General features: G+C 51.5%; 7 protein-coding genes across 7 annotated transcripts; 3 read left to right on the top strand and 4 right to left on the bottom strand.

Annotated features, from left to right (window-relative positions):
• Positions 1-374: 374 nt before the first annotated feature.
• On the top strand, positions 375-834 carry BO79DRAFT_207986 (uncharacterized protein). The gene is made up of 2 exons (XM_025682291.1): positions 375-420; positions 483-834. The coding sequence occupies exon 2, from the start codon at positions 525-527 to the stop codon at positions 744-746; it is 222 nt and encodes a 73-aa protein (XP_025541868.1). The 5' UTR covers positions 375-420; positions 483-524; the 3' UTR covers positions 747-834.
• Positions 835-1,003: 169 nt separating this feature from the next.
• Positions 1,004-2,255, bottom strand: vip1 (putative actin cytoskeleton protein (VIP1)). Its single transcript, XM_025679463.1, has 3 exons — positions 2,072-2,255; positions 1,922-2,008; positions 1,004-1,822 (listed from the first exon to the last, which is right to left on the bottom strand). The coding sequence occupies exons 1-3, from the start codon at positions 2,152-2,154 to the stop codon at positions 1,219-1,221; spliced, it is 774 nt and encodes a 257-aa protein (XP_025541867.1). The 5' UTR covers positions 2,155-2,255; the 3' UTR covers positions 1,004-1,218.
• Positions 2,256-2,516: 261 nt separating this feature from the next.
• BO79DRAFT_169107 (uncharacterized protein) lies at positions 2,517-3,959 on the bottom strand. The gene is made up of 3 exons (XM_025679462.1): positions 3,626-3,959; positions 3,492-3,565; positions 2,517-3,434 (listed from the first exon to the last, which is right to left on the bottom strand). The coding sequence occupies exons 1-3, from the start codon at positions 3,831-3,833 to the stop codon at positions 2,757-2,759; spliced, it is 960 nt and encodes a 319-aa protein (XP_025541866.1). The 5' UTR covers positions 3,834-3,959; the 3' UTR covers positions 2,517-2,756.
• A 2,896-nt stretch (positions 3,960-6,855) lies between these two features.
• On the top strand, positions 6,856-11,344 carry BO79DRAFT_190853 (carbamoyl-phosphate synthase (glutamine-hydrolyzing) CPA2). The gene is made up of 3 exons (XM_025680773.1): positions 6,856-7,589; positions 7,768-10,817; positions 10,875-11,344. Exons 1-3 carry the CDS (start codon positions 7,229-7,231, stop codon positions 10,980-10,982), a joined length of 3,519 nt encoding a protein of 1,172 aa, XP_025541865.1. The 5' UTR covers positions 6,856-7,228; the 3' UTR covers positions 10,983-11,344.
• A 402-nt stretch (positions 11,345-11,746) lies between these two features.
• BO79DRAFT_280164 (S-adenosylmethionine-dependent methyltransferase) lies at positions 11,747-13,420 on the top strand. The gene is made up of 3 exons (XM_025688034.1): positions 11,747-12,056; positions 12,110-12,409; positions 12,483-13,420. The coding sequence occupies exons 1-3, from the start codon at positions 11,817-11,819 to the stop codon at positions 13,410-13,412; spliced, it is 1,470 nt and encodes a 489-aa protein (XP_025541864.1). The 5' UTR covers positions 11,747-11,816; the 3' UTR covers positions 13,413-13,420.
• A 108-nt stretch (positions 13,421-13,528) lies between these two features.
• On the bottom strand, positions 13,529-15,077 carry BO79DRAFT_207982 (40S ribosomal protein uS19). Its single transcript, XM_025682290.1, has 5 exons — positions 14,951-15,077; positions 14,858-14,876; positions 14,521-14,578; positions 14,010-14,306; positions 13,529-13,928 (listed from the first exon to the last, which is right to left on the bottom strand). Exons 1-5 carry the CDS (start codon positions 14,966-14,968, stop codon positions 13,859-13,861), a joined length of 462 nt encoding a protein of 153 aa, XP_025541863.1. The 5' UTR covers positions 14,969-15,077; the 3' UTR covers positions 13,529-13,858.
• A 361-nt stretch (positions 15,078-15,438) lies between these two features.
• aspf8 (ribosomal protein P2) lies at positions 15,439-16,265 on the bottom strand. The gene is made up of 3 exons (XM_025682289.1): positions 16,152-16,265; positions 15,895-16,060; positions 15,439-15,812 (listed from the first exon to the last, which is right to left on the bottom strand). The coding sequence occupies exons 2-3, from the start codon at positions 16,051-16,053 to the stop codon at positions 15,642-15,644; spliced, it is 330 nt and encodes a 109-aa protein (XP_025541862.1). The 5' UTR covers positions 16,054-16,060; positions 16,152-16,265; the 3' UTR covers positions 15,439-15,641.
• Between the last annotated feature and the right edge of the window lie 9 nt (positions 16,266-16,274).

The raw sequence follows: 16,274 nt of genomic DNA, 5'->3' as shown, positions 1-16,274 counted from the left end.
TGAAGCTGCCATTTGATATACAATAGAATAGCGTTCTAGCTGTTCTAATACTCAGACCAAATAAACAGAGACAATTGAATTAATACTCAATATTATAAATAACAGACATACTACTACTATGTACACCTCCACACGATGAAACAAAGTATCTACGTAACCACCATATCCATCCATCACCATCTACCTACACGTCATGATGATGCTTCCCAGAACCACATCCATCCACTTTATCCACCACCCCAATGCCACATAATCTTGACTGGCCTGGGTTTATATCATAGCTGACTGAAGCTGGAAAATCTGGACCCTGAGGAAATTGATATTTAAACCCTTTTCTCTCGTTCCAATTCTTCCCATATCTACATACTTACCTACATACATACACTTCCTATCTACTTGAACTCATACCTCCTACATACAGTGAGCTCCCTCCCCCTCTTTCCACTCCCATAATCTTAAAAACTCTAACTAACCCACCCCAGTCCTCCCAACCAACCAAACAATAAATAAAGGGATTAAAGAAAATGTCCGCCCCCAATCCCGGCCGCCAATCCCCCTCTCCCGAGCGCCAATCCGGCGCCCAGCAACAAGACCCTCCCTCGCAGGGCAAAGCCCAGCCTCAATATGCGCCGCCCGAACATGACGTCCAGGATCAGGCGGCCCAGACGGCGAATTTGTCGAGTAACCCTAAGCATCCGTTGGAGGATATAGAGAGTGCGAAGTTTTCGAAGGGGGGTGTGGCTTAACCTAGCCTTTCTTTCTCTTTCTTCTTCTGGAAGATATTTAGGGATGGGGGTAAAGAACTGGGAAGTGAAATAAATGAATGTATTTATGATATGGTTATGATATGATATTATTTTTTGTGATTTTACTTTCTTTTTATGGGGTTCGGTGGTGTAGTGTAGTGTAGTGTAGTACGGTATAGTATTGGGATGAGTGAAATGAGTTTACTTTTTTGAGGTTGTATTGTTGGATTACAAAGAGAGAAGGAAGAGGGGATGAGGAGGATGGCATCAAATTGATTGGTATTGGTATTGAGGTATCGCTTGTTCCAGACAGCTAGCTATCGCAAAAAATGAAGATGTTTGTCACTGAAGCATTACATGAACTGAATAAAGGTCAAGTCATTATGGCATACAGACAGAAACCACACCCTCGTTGCTCATTACTACCCCTAATCCTGTTTTCTTCAGATTTCCAATTGGAATTTGGCTTTGCTTACGCCTGCTCAGCAGGAGCAGCAGTACCCGCCGGCTGAGTAGCAGGTGCCGTGCTAGGGGCAGGAGCCTCACCACCCTCAGTAGTGGACTTGCCGCTCTTCAGGTCTGCAAGTCTGCGAGCCTCGGTGTGGATATCCTGCACCTGCTTGTTGGTCTGGGAGTAAAAGTCCCGCAACTTCCTGCCAGAGGGAGTGTCGAGGGCCTTCTCGAAGTAGTGGTTCAGATTACGCCAGCCAGTGGTCGCCTTGTCGCTGAGCTTGTAGTTCTCGTCCAGACCACGAGCACGGTCCGTGGCGTGGTACTTCTGGTCGAAGGTGGACAGAGCGCTGGTGAAGCGCGACGAGAACCCGTGCTTGTTGTCCAGGGCGATGGCCTTCTGGATGGCAGTGTCACTGAGGGTGTAGCCGTGGGCCAGGTACTCAGCTACAATGCGAGAACGGGGCTTGTCCTCCTGCTCGAGGTCGTGGTTGTGCTCGTCCTTGGCCTGTCCGGCGCTGGCGGCCTGGTCGCCGGCGATGTCGTCAAGGGTCTGGGCCGCCTTGACGTGCACAAGGGAGGAACCAAGCTGGGTGTTGTCGAGAAGGAGAGCGGTCTTAGCAGCACTATTGCAGGGGATATTTGGTTAGCTTTGGTTCTCTGGGAGGAAGAGGCAGTGATGGTGTCATTGGCGACAATGACGGGTAAGGTGCGGGGTAACTTACGCTTCCTTTTCGAAAGTGACGGTGGCCGACTTTTGGGCTTCAGCTTCGCCTGAAACGGGGGTAACGGAAATGTGGGTGATCTTTCCGCTGTAAGGTTGTCAGCTGTGCAGTTCATGCAAGGGGTGGGTTTGAAATGCCTGCATTGCATACCAGAAGCTAAAGAAGTCCTGGACCTCCTTGTCGGTGGTTGCGGGCGCAATGCCCTCGACGTGGACGGTGGAGCGTTCAGACATGATATATGAGGTGTGTTTTGGAAGAAGGTAAAGAGGGATAGATGTAGATGGTATAATATTCAGAGAGTAGAGTTATAAGTCTGAAGAGAAGAGAGAGAAAGGAGGAGAAGAGGAGAGCTGTTATTTAAGAAGACTGGATAATGTTTCGTGTTTAGGGGGCGGGCCTGGAGGCGCCACAGATGACGTCGCGAGGGGCAGCCAGTCTCGCGCACAGCCACAGTGGGCCACGGCCGCGTTGGCCATTCAAAGACAACATGTGAAAGTGGGAGGGAGGAGTGCAGAGTGAAACTGAAACATTCTTAGTGTTACCATCCTTGGACTATGATCTATCTAGATGGTACCAGTGTCTTCCCCCTATAGGTCCGCCCTGGCAGGCAGTAGCATTTTCCCCAGAGGCCCAAAGCGTCTAATCGCAGAAGCAAAAGCAAAGCCGGAAAAAGAAAAACCGAGATGTGCGCCCGAACAACCTAGCAGTAAATAAATAAATCTGACCCAAAAATGGCAAAGCAAAGCGAAGCAAATAACGGCTGAAAGAACCTGCTTTCCGTAATTCATCCATAGCATCCAACCTATAGCCAAAGAAGCTTTTCGACATCTCCATCTCATTCCTTAGTCTCCGTACCGGATGGCTCTTTTGAGTCTGGGGTAGGTGTAGATGGGGAGTTGTCGTCTCTCAGATGAGAAGGATTCGACTCCGTTAATTGAATCTTTGAGATGACAGACTCAAGGTCTCGGACACGTCGGCGTAGCATCTCGTTCTCGCGTTTGAGCGAATCGACTTCTCCGCGCTGCTGCAAGACCTCTTCATGGCGGCTTGTAGAACTAATACTGGGCGTCTTCTGCTGGGACAGCGAGCTGCGGTGCGGATAGCTGCCCGCATGATGGACTGGGTGGTCAGTCGGTTGTGTCTGATGATGAGATCCTGGCGTTGATGGCAACGCCCCTTCCGATTGCCGATGAGAGGTGAGCGATGATTCCCTGCTTCGGCCCGGTCGCGAGGGATCAGGACGGGTCGAAGGAAGGTATGCCTCTCGCGCAGGTGCAATGCCGGAAACACTTCCCGCTCTCGAGCCTTGCACCGCTGGGATGTAGGAAGAGCTCAAGCTGGAGGATGAGCGGTGTCTTCGCGATGATGTGGGGTGCGCAGTGCTGATAATGTATGGCGATACATGGAGCCCATCTACCGAGTCGTTAAGGGTGGTGGATGTCGAGGAGGCTGTCGATGCGACCGAGTTCGTTTGTTGACGAAGGAGGGAAAGCTCTCGCGACAAGCGATTCACCTAGAGTAGGATAGAGTAAGCATAGACTCAATAAAGGAAGGATCCAACGTGTTGTACCATTGCCTCCTGCTCTTGCTCGAGCATTGAATGGATGTCGGAGGGAGTGAGCGGTTTGGGATGACGAAGTGGACCTTGAGCTGGTCAGTCAAGTTGCTCTCCAGCTTTCTTTGTCTACATGGTCATTGGCTTACCCGACGTAGACATGTAGTTTGTCTGGTCGCTGACGGTTGGGATTGCAGCTGTATGAGTGCTCGGTAGAGATGCAGCGACTGAAGGAGCCATGACTTGCGACGAGCGACGTGAGGATAATGTCGACGTGGTGGTCGGTTGCATTGTTGTGGCAGCCCGAGGTCGTAATCTGGGAGAAGAAAGAGAACCGGGGTTTAGTCCGGACGCCATATATACCAGACTTTGAAGGAAGATGCAGGACGACCAAGGGTATTGACTGGTGGGGTGGACGAATGGTAAAAGGTAGGACCCGAAGTAGTCCCTGAATTGATAGGTATAATCCGGCGGAGACAGTCGTCTTTCAGGTTAGTTTCGTTAGTTTGTCGGTAGGAGGAAAGCAGCAGCAGCAGCAGCAGCAGCAGCAGCAGCACTACCACTTACTCTTAACTTCTTACTACCGACAGACTAATATTACTTTTGGCAGACCACAGATGAAGCACAGGCTGCAGCTCCCCCCCTTGATTGGACTGACTGGAATTTTAAAGCATACCAACCACTGAGCCACCACTGAATTGTGCGCGAATTCTCCAGCTGAATGGAGCCGACATGCATGGAACCTATCATCCATCCTTTGCCAGTTCCTAGCTTTACTAGTTGCTTTGCTTCACGCTCGGCCGGATGGACCTGGGGCTGCTCCCCGGGAGTCCAGAGCTTAATTATCTGTCCGAGGGAACTTTAGCCAGGCTTCTGATTATGAATGCACAGAACAGGGGTGATTCGGTTGGAAGATTGAAGTTTATATTTGGATCGGAAATCCCGCCAATAGTCAAGGGAGGCGATGTTGGCGCAACGATCTTGGTCGTTGTCCCACATCCACCGTTTCCCAGATTCTCTCATCATGGCACAGCAGGTCGTAATCTGAACCCATCTGACCGCATAATTATGTGCACACTAACGCTGTCTGTCTGCTATTTTCTTTTCCCGCTCTACCGCGCTATCCTACTCTAGTAAGCTCGGTCGAGATTGGCTCGGCATTCTTCCTCACATGCATGAGTTTCTACCTACTATGTACTAACTCGTCTATACATAGAGCTAAGGCGGAGTCCCCATCCTGAGGCTAGAGTGAGGCCCACTCTAAGGCACTGCTTGAGCTGCTCTGTCAGATCTCTCTCAATGCAGAATCATCAATGCGATGGATTCTTCTTTGCTAGTATTTATAGGCACACGACTCTAAGGTCTACTGACTGTATTAGTGCGCACTCATCATCATAATCCGCTAAGCCCAGCCTGGGTTATGCAGAACTGCCAATCGTGGGAATGCACATCATACATGCCTGCCAAACGGTGCGCATATGATATATTCATGTGTACTGCGTACAGAGCATGTCTAATCACCAGTATGGAGTTAATGCCCATAAAGTCTACATCATCGTACTTGGTCGAGATCATATGCTGGAGTAATTGTTTCAAGTGGGACTCTTCCCCCCATGCGTGCCCGGCCAATGCGCCAAAAGCGGCACCGCGTCGGGCCGAATCAACACTGTAAGGCGGATGCTCCAGTATCCGCGTCTCTGCAAAGACTAGCGCATCCTACAAACACCGCGCCTACTCAGTCTGGTCTCATGGCCCAGTTCAACGACATGAGTCACGCGACACCCACCCATATCACCTCAATTGCCAGATCTATGAGGCTTACGTTAGGTACCGTCAAAGTGCTCTCTGGATCTGTTGGGCCTTGATATCTGCCTTGATTCTCGGAGAATTGACCCTGGGCCTCTGAAATACCAGTGTCAGCCCCGTGTCTTGTGATAAATATTTCACCAAGTAGTCATTGACTTGAAGCAGATCTCGCCAGAGTTGACAGGGCCGCGAAAACAATACCAGAAAGCGCTGCGAGCGAATGTGCCTGCGAGGAAAAACACCAGTTGGTTGTGGAGAACGCCACTATAAAAACGAGAAGAGCAAACCAAAAGTGGAAGGATTATCGGTGGATTCGCTGTTGGGATTACAAGAATATCCTCGGACTCCGCAACCGTCGACAGGATGCAAAGTCTAGACTATATTTCTCAACAGGAAATGACACGGAATGCACGACAGCTGGTGGACGACGTATATTATATACTCAACCAATACCTGGGTGATGCTTTATATAACCGGGAAGATGAATGAGAGAACGATATCTGGGCGTCCAAGGCACGTTAAACCGGGCCACGGACCTAAATGTGGCGGATCCAACAGCCAGCCAAGGGTCCATGTGTTGAATTACATGGGCAAGTGGCTGTTGGGAGTTGATCTACTATCTACCCCCAACTGCGTAGCTTGGAAGCGAGGACGTACATACTTAGCAACAGGTTGAGACTACCACATATAGGCTAAATTAATGTTGACACTACTGAATAGAGTTGAGTTGGAAGGCTCAGATGCCGATGACTCACGGCATAAGTGCTCCTTCTATCAAGGAACCATAGACGAACAGTGGAAAGCGTTTGGATGGGCAGGAGGTGTATTCCGGCGCGTGGAGACCCTCCGATAGCCGGTGTTGGCCTGGTGAAATGGGATTGGCGCAGTAGCGAGCATTGCAGGCTGGGCGGACACTAGATAGGCATGGATCTGCTTGACGAACCATCGAAATTTCCTGGAAAATGAACAATGATGAACAGACGACGGAGTCATGATCTGCCTAGGAGAGCACTGGTGGTCCGTTCCCTGGCAGGGAGTTGTGAGTCAGACAAGCTTTGGAAGGGGGGTGTCTAATAGCAATTGAATAATGATTATCCTATAATAACGCTTTACAGTTGGGATAGCAGCCCCTGGACAGCTGGGAAAAGACTGGGACGGGCTATCAAGTCAGTAAATTAGTGATCGGTATTGCTAACCGCGGGCTCCATTTCTGCCACTACTGCCGCTAGTCACCACTTAGTCACCACTTAGACTTGGCCCCGAACCTGTTAGCCTGCAATTCCCCATGCCCTCACATTGGCCAATGGCCCAGGCGGTGAGTGGCCGGGCCGGTCTTTTGGGGGAATTCTGGAGTCCCAGCGATCCAGAGGGCCAACTGAAAGGGGAAAAGAGGGAAAAAAGGGCTCCGCACACCGGAGCTCTTATCGGCCCTCCCAAGGTTGGGGCATCTTTTTTTTTCAATGCAAAGTCGGAAGTCCCATTGAACCTCCTGGTCGGTCGGCAGCCCGCGCTCCATTTTGGCTGGTTCTTGGTCTCCAGAAAAAAAGTGCCGCATTGACTCATCGCCGTTTCCCGCACCTTTTCTTTACTTCTTCGTTTCCCGTCCCCTCTCCATCTTCTTTAGCCATTTCTTCCTTCATTCTAATCCTCTTCCCAGAATCCAAAAAAGGTCCGCCTGGCCAATTTATCTCCCTTTAAGTCCTCCCCTTTGGTCGTGGGCGTGTGGCATAAAGTGGAATACACCAGGAACTCAATTGCTTGGCCTTTGCAGGGAATTTAAAAATCTCCCACAGAGCCGGACCAAAAGCGGAGTCTCCAGATTATCCTCTCCGGAACTCTGCCAGGCCATAAAGTAGAGAGTGTGCATCCTCTCAATTGACTCATCTCCTTTATTTTCCCACCTCTCTCTCTCTTCCCTGTCCTTTCAGCTACCAGCGCAGAGCGCAATGGTTCTCGCTACTCGTTGCGGGCAGGCTACGTCCGCCCTCCTGCGTCAGCGCTGTCTGGCGGAGTCTCGTCGCTCCGCCCTCGCTTTGCGCCCCTTCTCCTCCCAGACCACCGCTCACTCGACGGCTTCGAGTCTCAGATTGGCCAAGGCCCCTTCTCCGTGGCGACCGCAGCAGCTGCGCTCTTTCTCTAGCGCCCTTCGTCGCTTGGCTTCCGAGACCTCCAACGCTCCCTCCGCTGACAGCTACCTCGCCAGTGGACTCGTCAAGCCTGGCAGCAAGTTGGTCGATGTCAAGAAGGTCCTCGTTATCGGTAGTGGTGGTCTGAGCATTGGCCAGGCCGGAGAGTTCGACTATTCCGGTAAGTTGGACGAGTCGCTGAACCTTGGCTTTCCCATCATGATTTCCCTGCTCCTTTCCCTGGTGTTTCGCGATCAATCGAGCGATGACTACATGGGGTAAAGAACGGAATTGGGATTTAATTTAATTGGTCAAGGTAATTTTGTGAGACAGTTGCTAACTCTAATTTTCTTCAATAGGTTCTCAGGCTCTCAAGGCCCTCAAGGAGGCCGGTGTCCAGTCCGTCCTGATCAACCCCAACATTGCGACGATTCAGACCGATCACAAGCTCGCGGATGAAGTGTACTACCTCCCCGTTACCCCCGAGTATGTCACCTATGTCATTGAGCGGGAGAGACCGGATGGTATCTTCCTCTCTTTCGGTGGTCAGACCGCCCTGAACTTGGGTGTGCAGATGAACCGCATGGGTATCTTCGAGCGCTACGGTGTTCGCGTTCTGGGAACCAGCATCAAGACCCTGGAGACCAGTGAGGACCGTGATCTTTTCTCCAAGGCCCTGAATGAGATCAACATCCCCATCGCCGAATCCATTGCGGTCAGCACCGTCGACGAGGCCCTGAAGGCTGCTGAGACCGTTGGATACCCCATCATCGTCCGTTCTGCCTACGCCCTGGGTGGTCTGGGTTCCGGTTTCGCTGCCAACCCCGAGGAGCTGAAGAACTTGTCTTCTCGCTCCCTGACTCTTTCTCCCCAGATTCTGGTCGAGAAGTCCCTCCGTGGCTGGAAGGAAGTCGAGTATGAGGTTGTCCGTGATGCTGACAACAACTGTATCACTGTTTGCAACATGGAGAACTTCGACCCCCTTGGTATCCACACCGGTGACAGTATCGTCGTTGCTCCCAGTCAGACCCTGTCTGATGAGGAGTACCACATGCTCCGTACTGCTGCTATCAAGATTGTCCGCCACCTGGGTGTCGTTGGTGAATGTAACGTCCAGTACGCTCTGCAGCCCGATGGCCTTGACTACCGTGTCATTGAGGTCAACGCTCGTCTCTCTCGTTCCTCGGCTCTGGCCTCCAAGGCCACTGGTTACCCCCTGGCTTACACTGCTGCCAAGATCGGTCTGGGACACACCCTCCCCGAGCTTCCCAACGCGGTTACCAAGACCACTACTGCCAACTTCGAGCCCAGTCTGGACTACATCGTTACCAAGATCCCCCGGTGGGATCTGAGCAAGTTCCAGCATGTCAACCGTGACATTGGCAGTGCCATGAAGTCCGTCGGTGAAGTCATGGCTATTGGTCGTACTTTCGAGGAGTCGTTCCAGAAGGCTATCCGCCAGGTTGACCCCCGCTTCGTTGGCTTCCAGGGTGACCACTTCGAGAACCTCGACGAAGTCCTGAAGAACCCCACCGACCGCCGCTGGTTGGCTGTTGGCCAGGCCATGCTTCACGAGAACTACTCCGTTGACAAGGTTCACGAGCTGACCAAGATCGACAAGTGGTTCCTGTACAAGCTCCAGAACATCGTTGACTGCCACCACGAGCTCAAGGACATCGGCAGCCTCTTCGGCCTCCAGAAGGAGATCCTGCTGAAAGCCAAGAAGCTTGGTTTCTCTGACAAGCAGATCTCTCAGCTCGTTGGCGCCTCTGAGGACGACGTTCGCGCCCGCCGCAAGTCCTTCGGTATCAGGCCCTGGGTTAAGAAGATCGACACCCTCGCCGCCGAGTTCCCTGCCGACACCAACTACCTTTACACCACCTACAACGCTACCTCCCACGACGTCAGCTTCGATGACCACGGTGTCATCATTCTGGGAAGCGGTGTCTACCGTATTGGAAGCTCCGTTGAGTTTGACTGGTGTGCTGTCAACGCCACTCTTTCCCTGCGCGGCATGGGCAAGAAGACTGTCATGATCAACTACAACCCCGAGACCTACTCCACTGACTTCGATACCGCTGACAAGCTCTACTTCGAAGAACTCAGCTACGAGCGTGTCATGGATATCTACGAGCTCGAGAGCGCCAGCGGTGTTGTCGTCTCTGTCGGTGGTCAGCTTCCTCAGAACATTGCTCTCCGCCTCCAGGAGACTGGTGGTGCTCACGTTCTCGGAACTGACCCCAAGGACATTGACCGTGCTGAGGACCGTCACAAGTTCTCTCAGATTCTGGACAGCATTGGTGTTGACCAGCCCGCCTGGAAGGAGCTTACCTCCGTCGCCGAGGCTGAGCGCTTCGCTGAGACTGTTGGCTACCCTGTCCTGGTTCGTCCCAGTTACGTCCTGTCTGGTGCTGCCATGAACGTCATCTACAGCGTCGATGAGCTCAAGGAGAAGCTCCTCAACGCTAGCGCCGTCTCCCCCGACCACCCCGTTGTCATCACCAAGTTCATCGAGGGTGCCCAGGAGATCGACGTTGACGCTGTCGCTTCCAACGGCAAGCTTCTGCTCCACGCCGTCAGTGAGCACGTTGAGCCTGCTGGTGTTCACTCCGGTGATGCCACCCTCGTCCTCCCCCCCGCCAACCTGGAGGAGTCTGTCATGAGCCGCGTTAAGGACATTGCCGAGAAGGTCGCCAAGGCCTGGAACATCACCGGTCCCTTCAACATGCAGATCATCAAGGCTGATCTGGAGGGTGCTGAGCCTGAGCTGAAGGTCATTGAGTGCAACCTTCGTGCCTCCCGCTCCTTCCCCTTCGTCAGCAAGGTCCTGGGTACCAACTTCATCGATGTTGCTACCAAGGCTCTGGTTGGCCGTGACGTCCCTGAGCCCGTTGACCTCATGAAGGTCAAGCGCGACTACCTCGCTACCAAGGTTCCCCAGTTCAGCTGGACCCGTCTTGCTGGTGCCGATCCTTTCCTCGGTGTCGAGATGGCCAGTACTGGTGAGATTGCTTGCTTCGGTAAGGATGTCGTTGAGGCCTACTGGGCTTCCCTGCAGGCTACCATGAACTTCCGTTGCCCTGAGGCTGGTGAGGGTATCCTGCTCGGCGGTGATATCACCAACCCTGCCCTGGCCCAGATCGTCGAGTACCTCAAGCCCCTCGACTTCCAGTTCTTCGCTGCTAGCCCCGCTGTCAAGGAGCACCTTGAGGCTGCTACCAAGGTTCCCGTGCAGGTCATTGAGTTCCCCAAGCAGGACAAGCGTGCTCTGCGTGAAGTCTTCCAGAAGTACAACATCCGTGGTACTTTCAACCTTGCCAAGACCCGTGGCAAGTCCCTCCTCGATGAGGACTATGTCATGAGACGTAACGCCGTTGACTTCGGCGTTCCTCTCTTCATGGAGACCAAGGTATGCAACTCATTCCTCTTCCTCTCCACTTGTTTTGATGCTAACTGTTCTTTGTAGACTGCCCTCCTCTTCGCCCAGGCCATGAGCGAGAAGCTGCCCCGTCCCGATGGCATTCCTTCCGAGGTCCGCACCTGGTCCGACTTCACTGGCGGCAAGCTGCTGTAAACGCAAGTTTACCCACCAAAAGGACGAAAAGTTTGATTTCATAGATATAATCACGGTTTTGTATTCGTTCATCTTTCCAGGCACAGAAAAGCCGCCGTGTTTGGCGTAGCGGATAAGGCTCCATGTTGATAGATATTTTTTACTCCGTCTTTAAAAAAAAGACGATATGAGGAATACGGTCATGCGCTCTGTGGTTATTCTTTTCTGGTTTGTTGGCCTTGTGGATGATTCCTTCTGTTGCCTTCTGCTTCGCAGTCTATAGGTTTGTAGGCCGGCTTTGTGCTTGAGCGAAAGGTCAATTATTCTTGATTCTAGTTGTATGTAGTATAGCCTGTCAATTATATCCAATTCCGATTTCTGAGATGATTTTGGTCAATTCCGTGCTTTGTACTTGTAGCAGCTTCATTATGATGTGATTATCATAGATCTACACTGTAAACTACTGCTATCTGCCATCATAATTGAGAGAAGTAATCCACCAAAGTTGGCCTGCGAGGCGGTTGACTCAGCCACACAAGTAGAAACCCCGGTCTCTGGCGTCTCAGACAACCTTGAGCTTGACATAGTATGCGTAACCTATGTTAGCATCATACTACTTCAAATTCCATCTTATTACGTTTTGATCAGCAACGTACCACAGTTTAATTGTATAGAAGAAACCCCCGAGTAGAAACATTTTTCCATTCCGAGCTCGTCCACGCCAAGCTTAGACGAAAAGGGAAATAATTCTATAACTTTAATGATATACAAACACAGGACCCTACCAACTAATTATCCTGCCTTGAGTAATCTAACCAATACTCCAGACTAGTACATGGAAACCAACAAGATCCAATGAACACAAAAACCACACCCCAGCCCGCCCCAGGTGGTCTAGGACGAGGCCTCTTCGCCTCGACAGACATTGCTGTCGGCGAAGAAGTGCTACACCTCCCCGTTCCATTCGTCGCAGTCCTAGACACAGAACACCTAGGAGAAGTATGTTCCGGCTGCTTCGGTCAAAGACAGCTCGAAGAGGAAGGGATTGCTCTGAAAGGGTGCAGAGGATGCGGTGTTGTGAAGTACTGTGATAAGGTTAAAACTTGCCCTCTCCACTCTCAGAACACCATCACTAACTCTCCTCGCAGACATGTCAAGCAAAAGACTGGAAACTGGGCCACTCTCTCGAATGTACCATCTATCAGAAACTGAAGCCTCGTATTTTACCTATCAACGCACGAGCCGTGCTCCGCATGGTCTTGCGCAGCGAACGCCAAAAGTACTCCGACGAGGAGCTGGACCAATTCCTACAGCTTGAAACTCATATCAAGGACATTCGTGACAAGAATGCGTCGCAATGGGAGCGTATATCCCTTTCCTCGAAGGCGATCAAGGCCTACTCTGGTACGGATATGAGTGAAGAGGTCATATCCGCTATGGGAGCTAAGGTACGTACATACATACACCCACACACAATGCTATACTTATACCCTTCGAACACACAACTCACATCCTCTTCAGCTCGACCTCAACTCCTTCAACCTCACCAACGCCGTCTACGACCGCCTCGGCGTCTACCTCCACCCCTACGCCGCCATCTTCAACCACAGCTGCGACCACAACGCCGCCGTCAGTTTCGACGGTCCCAATCTACATATCAAAGCCCTCCGCCCCATCCAAAAGGGCGAGCAAATCTTCATCACTTACATAGACGTAACAGACCCCTATCCAATTCGCCAACATAACCTCCAATCCCGATACTACTTCACCTGCCACTGCTCGAAATGTACCTCCGAAGCAGCTTCGCCAACAGCAACGACCCTCCACCCAGCTCAGCAAGATGCCTACGACATCATCCAATCTCTATCTACTTTAGAGAACCCCACCCAATCCATCCTTAAAGCGCTCACTACCCTCAAAAGCACCCCCATCCCCCCAACAACCCAACCCTCCATCTCCCTCCTCGACGAACTCATCACCTCCCTCCTCGCCCAACAGAAATACAAATCTGCCTTCACTTACGCAGCGGCCCGATACCGTGCTGTCGATCCCGTGGTGTACCCGCTCAAGGGCCATCCCATTCGGTTGCTCCATGCGTGGGTGTTGGCTAGGTTGGCGATTCATTTGTCGCAGGGCGTTGAAGTGGGATCTACTGCTGCTGGTGGTGGTGGTGGTGGTGGTGGTGTTGATGGGGAGGTTGCGTTGGAGAAGTACGAGTTGAATTTCAATCTGATTATTTGGTCGGTGTTGGCGGCGTTGGTTGGGATGGAAGGCACCGGGGGAACAGGGCCTGGGTTTTGGAGGTTGGTGAAGAGGGAGTTTCGGGCTGTGAGGGGGGAATTTGTTGCTGCGGGGTTGGATCCGAGGGGTTCGAAGGAGTTGGAGAGGGAGATTGGGAGGGAGTGGGGGAAGGTGGATAAGGTAGTTAGGGAGTTGGAGTTTAGTATATAGGATATATAATAGTATGATGGGTGGTGATGTCTACACGAGTACCTTAACGAGTGAAAATGATGAAAAGTTGAAATCGTTAAAATTAGACTGACTGCCGAAGACAGCAAAGCCTACTTAGCCTCTGCGCTCGCCCCCCTCTCTCCCATCCCCAGGGCTTGGATCGTAAAAACATTTAGGAAGGATCCGGTTGGGTTTCTTTCTTTGTTTTTTGTATCTTTTTTCGTTCTCATGATTGCCGACAAGACCTTTATATTGAGATGCAAACAGCTGACCCGCACTTGGACATACAAGGTAAGAAGATGAGAACCCAAAGAAATGCCATATGGGTATCCATCCAATTTTGAATTCTTTTTTTCCTTTATCCGTAGATCCTCCCAGCAACATTCCGTACGCCCGAGTTCCTCCTCCACACGACGAGACACTCCATCCAATAAAGCTTTTCTTCTTTACTTGAGGGGAATGAAACGGGAAGAGTGGGTGGCACCGATACCGGGACGACCGTGCTTGACGGGCTTGCTGTGTGGTTGTTAGACATATCTATTCATATGTATAGTTTTCTTGCGAGTGTGCAAGATGAAGAAAGTTGTGGGTACGTACTAGGAGATAGAGAATTCACCCAGGTAGTGGCCAACCATCTCGGGCTTGACTTCGATCTGGTTGAACTCCTTACCGGAGTAGATACCGATGACGCTGCCGATCATCTCGGGGACAACGATCATGTCACGGAGGTGGGTCTTGACGAGGTCGGGCTTCTCGTTGGGGCGAGCCTCCTGCTTGGCCTTGCGGAGCTTCTTGATGAGACCCATGGGCTTACGCTTCAGACCGCGGTTGAAGCGACGACGAGCGCGGGCGTGAACGACATCACGGAGCTGTTCGGAGGAGAGGTCGAGGAGCCTGTGCAGATAAACAGGTCAGATTTCCATTCCATATCATTTCCTTTCGGTTCTTTCGATAGCGTGATCATGTGCCGTCCTTCGGCCGTCGACTCCCACGAGGATATTCCGCAGATATCCATAGATGTCCATATTGCTGATATCGCTCGGTCGGAGTCGAGGCCGTCGGATCGGAGTGCAGTGTGGGTATGATAGATGTTCATGGTGAAACGTACTGGTCGAGGTCAATTCCGCGGTAGGTGAACTTGCGGAACTGTCTTCTCTTCTTGATCTCTGTATCCCGGATACGTCAGCGCCTTATGTTCCCTTCACTTCATTGTTGCGTGGTTCTCGTAGTTGGTGTGCGGAAAAAGCAAGAATAGAAACGTCGACAGAGAATTCGGTCCGTTGCCCCCCATCCCTTCCTCAAATTTTCTCAAGTGTCGCATCATCGAAATATATCCATATTATATCGCGGGTCCAACCAAATACCGTATCCCACAACGCGAATTCGTCTCTGTTTCCGGGGTCCAGGGTAGGGAAAGGTGATTCAGGTGAAAATTTCAAACGTACCGGCAGCCTCCTCGGCGTTCTATAGGCAAGATAACGTTAGTTCAAACTCTTCCTAGTCCTCTCTAACATATATTCTGATATCGGAAAACTCACGTAGTGCTCGTCAGCCATTTTTGCGGTGTTCCTCTCAAGGTCGCTTTCCGAACGGGTCTCGAAAAGCGAAAGGACGATGGGTTGTCGTGTCGTGTCGCTGATGAACGTACGTCGGGCGTCTCTTGTGCCTCTGCGCTGGGTTGGGAGGTGGGCTGGAGCCTCGTCTAAGCGACCCGTCTAGGGTTGCGACCCTACTACACTAGGCCGCTTTGGGAACCCATCTATAGGGCCGCCGGTCCAGCTGCCCTAAAGATTTATATGGGGTATGTACGGACTATCAATGGATCAATTATCGATTGGGCTTGAAATCATGGTTCTTTTGGAGCTTATTGGCTTGTTGTAATGATTTCAATGGTCTCTTCTATAAATTTTGACCAGCACTTACCGTTTTTGGTAGTAGTTTTATAAAGCGTATCTAGTAGTTACAGAGAAACCCGCGCAAAGAATCCCATACTACGTACGTTCTACGAAATGTCATGTCACTCAATCAATCGGGAGGTCAGAGAATCTGTATTGGCTAAAGCTCTTTCCAGCTCACGCATGCATAATTCGTAACTGCATCAGAAAAGCCTGGCAAACACCGGCTTGACTGGACCAATGGGTAATTTTCCTCCCTAGACTGAAAATAACCGCCAGATTTCTGTTCCCCCACGAACTGTTACGTTTTTCTCGGTGTTCGGAGTGAAGGCGCTTAGTCGAAGAGACCGAAGCCCATGTCCTCATCGGACTCCTCAGCGGCCTCCTCCTTCTTCTCCTCAGCGGGAGCCTCAGCAGCGGCGCCACCGGCAGCGGGGGCAGCAGCAGCAGCACCGGCACCACCGGAGGGAACGGAAGCAAGCTTCTGGGAACCCTCGGAGATGAGCTGTTGTAGTTGAAAAATCATTGTCAGTATTCCATCTCGTGAATCGCAATTCTTGGTAAAATTTATATGGGCGTTAACTAACCTCCTGGAGGTCCTTGCCCTCGAGCTCAGCAAGGAGCTTCTGGAGGCGCTCCTCCTCAGCGTCGATGCCGACGGCGGAGAGGACGGACTTGATGTCCTCAGCGGAGGGGGTGTTGTTGCCAGCAAGGGCCAACAGAAGGTAGGCAGCGAGGTACTTCATTTTGAATCTGCACAATAACCTGTCAGAACAACTGCGCCGGGAATATCGTGGTCGTACTGTCGAAAATGCGCAACGAAGCAATCAAGAGGGCAACGTACAGTTGTGGTGGTGAACACGAGAATCAATCGATTTAACCGCAAAGTTGGGCGGAGACTGACACGTCGAGTTCGCTGGGGGTTGAGCGATGTGATGGACGGAAAAAGAGAGAAATGGAATCCGAA

The sequence above is a fragment of the Aspergillus costaricaensis genome (assembly GCF_003184835.1).
Source record: "Aspergillus costaricaensis CBS 115574 unplaced genomic scaffold BO79scaffold_8, whole genome shotgun sequence".
NCBI classification, from domain to species: domain Eukaryota; kingdom Fungi; phylum Ascomycota; class Eurotiomycetes; order Eurotiales; family Aspergillaceae; genus Aspergillus; species Aspergillus costaricensis.
The sequence above is the reverse complement of the archived record's forward strand: the minus strand, read 5'-3'. Positions and strand labels throughout refer to the sequence as shown.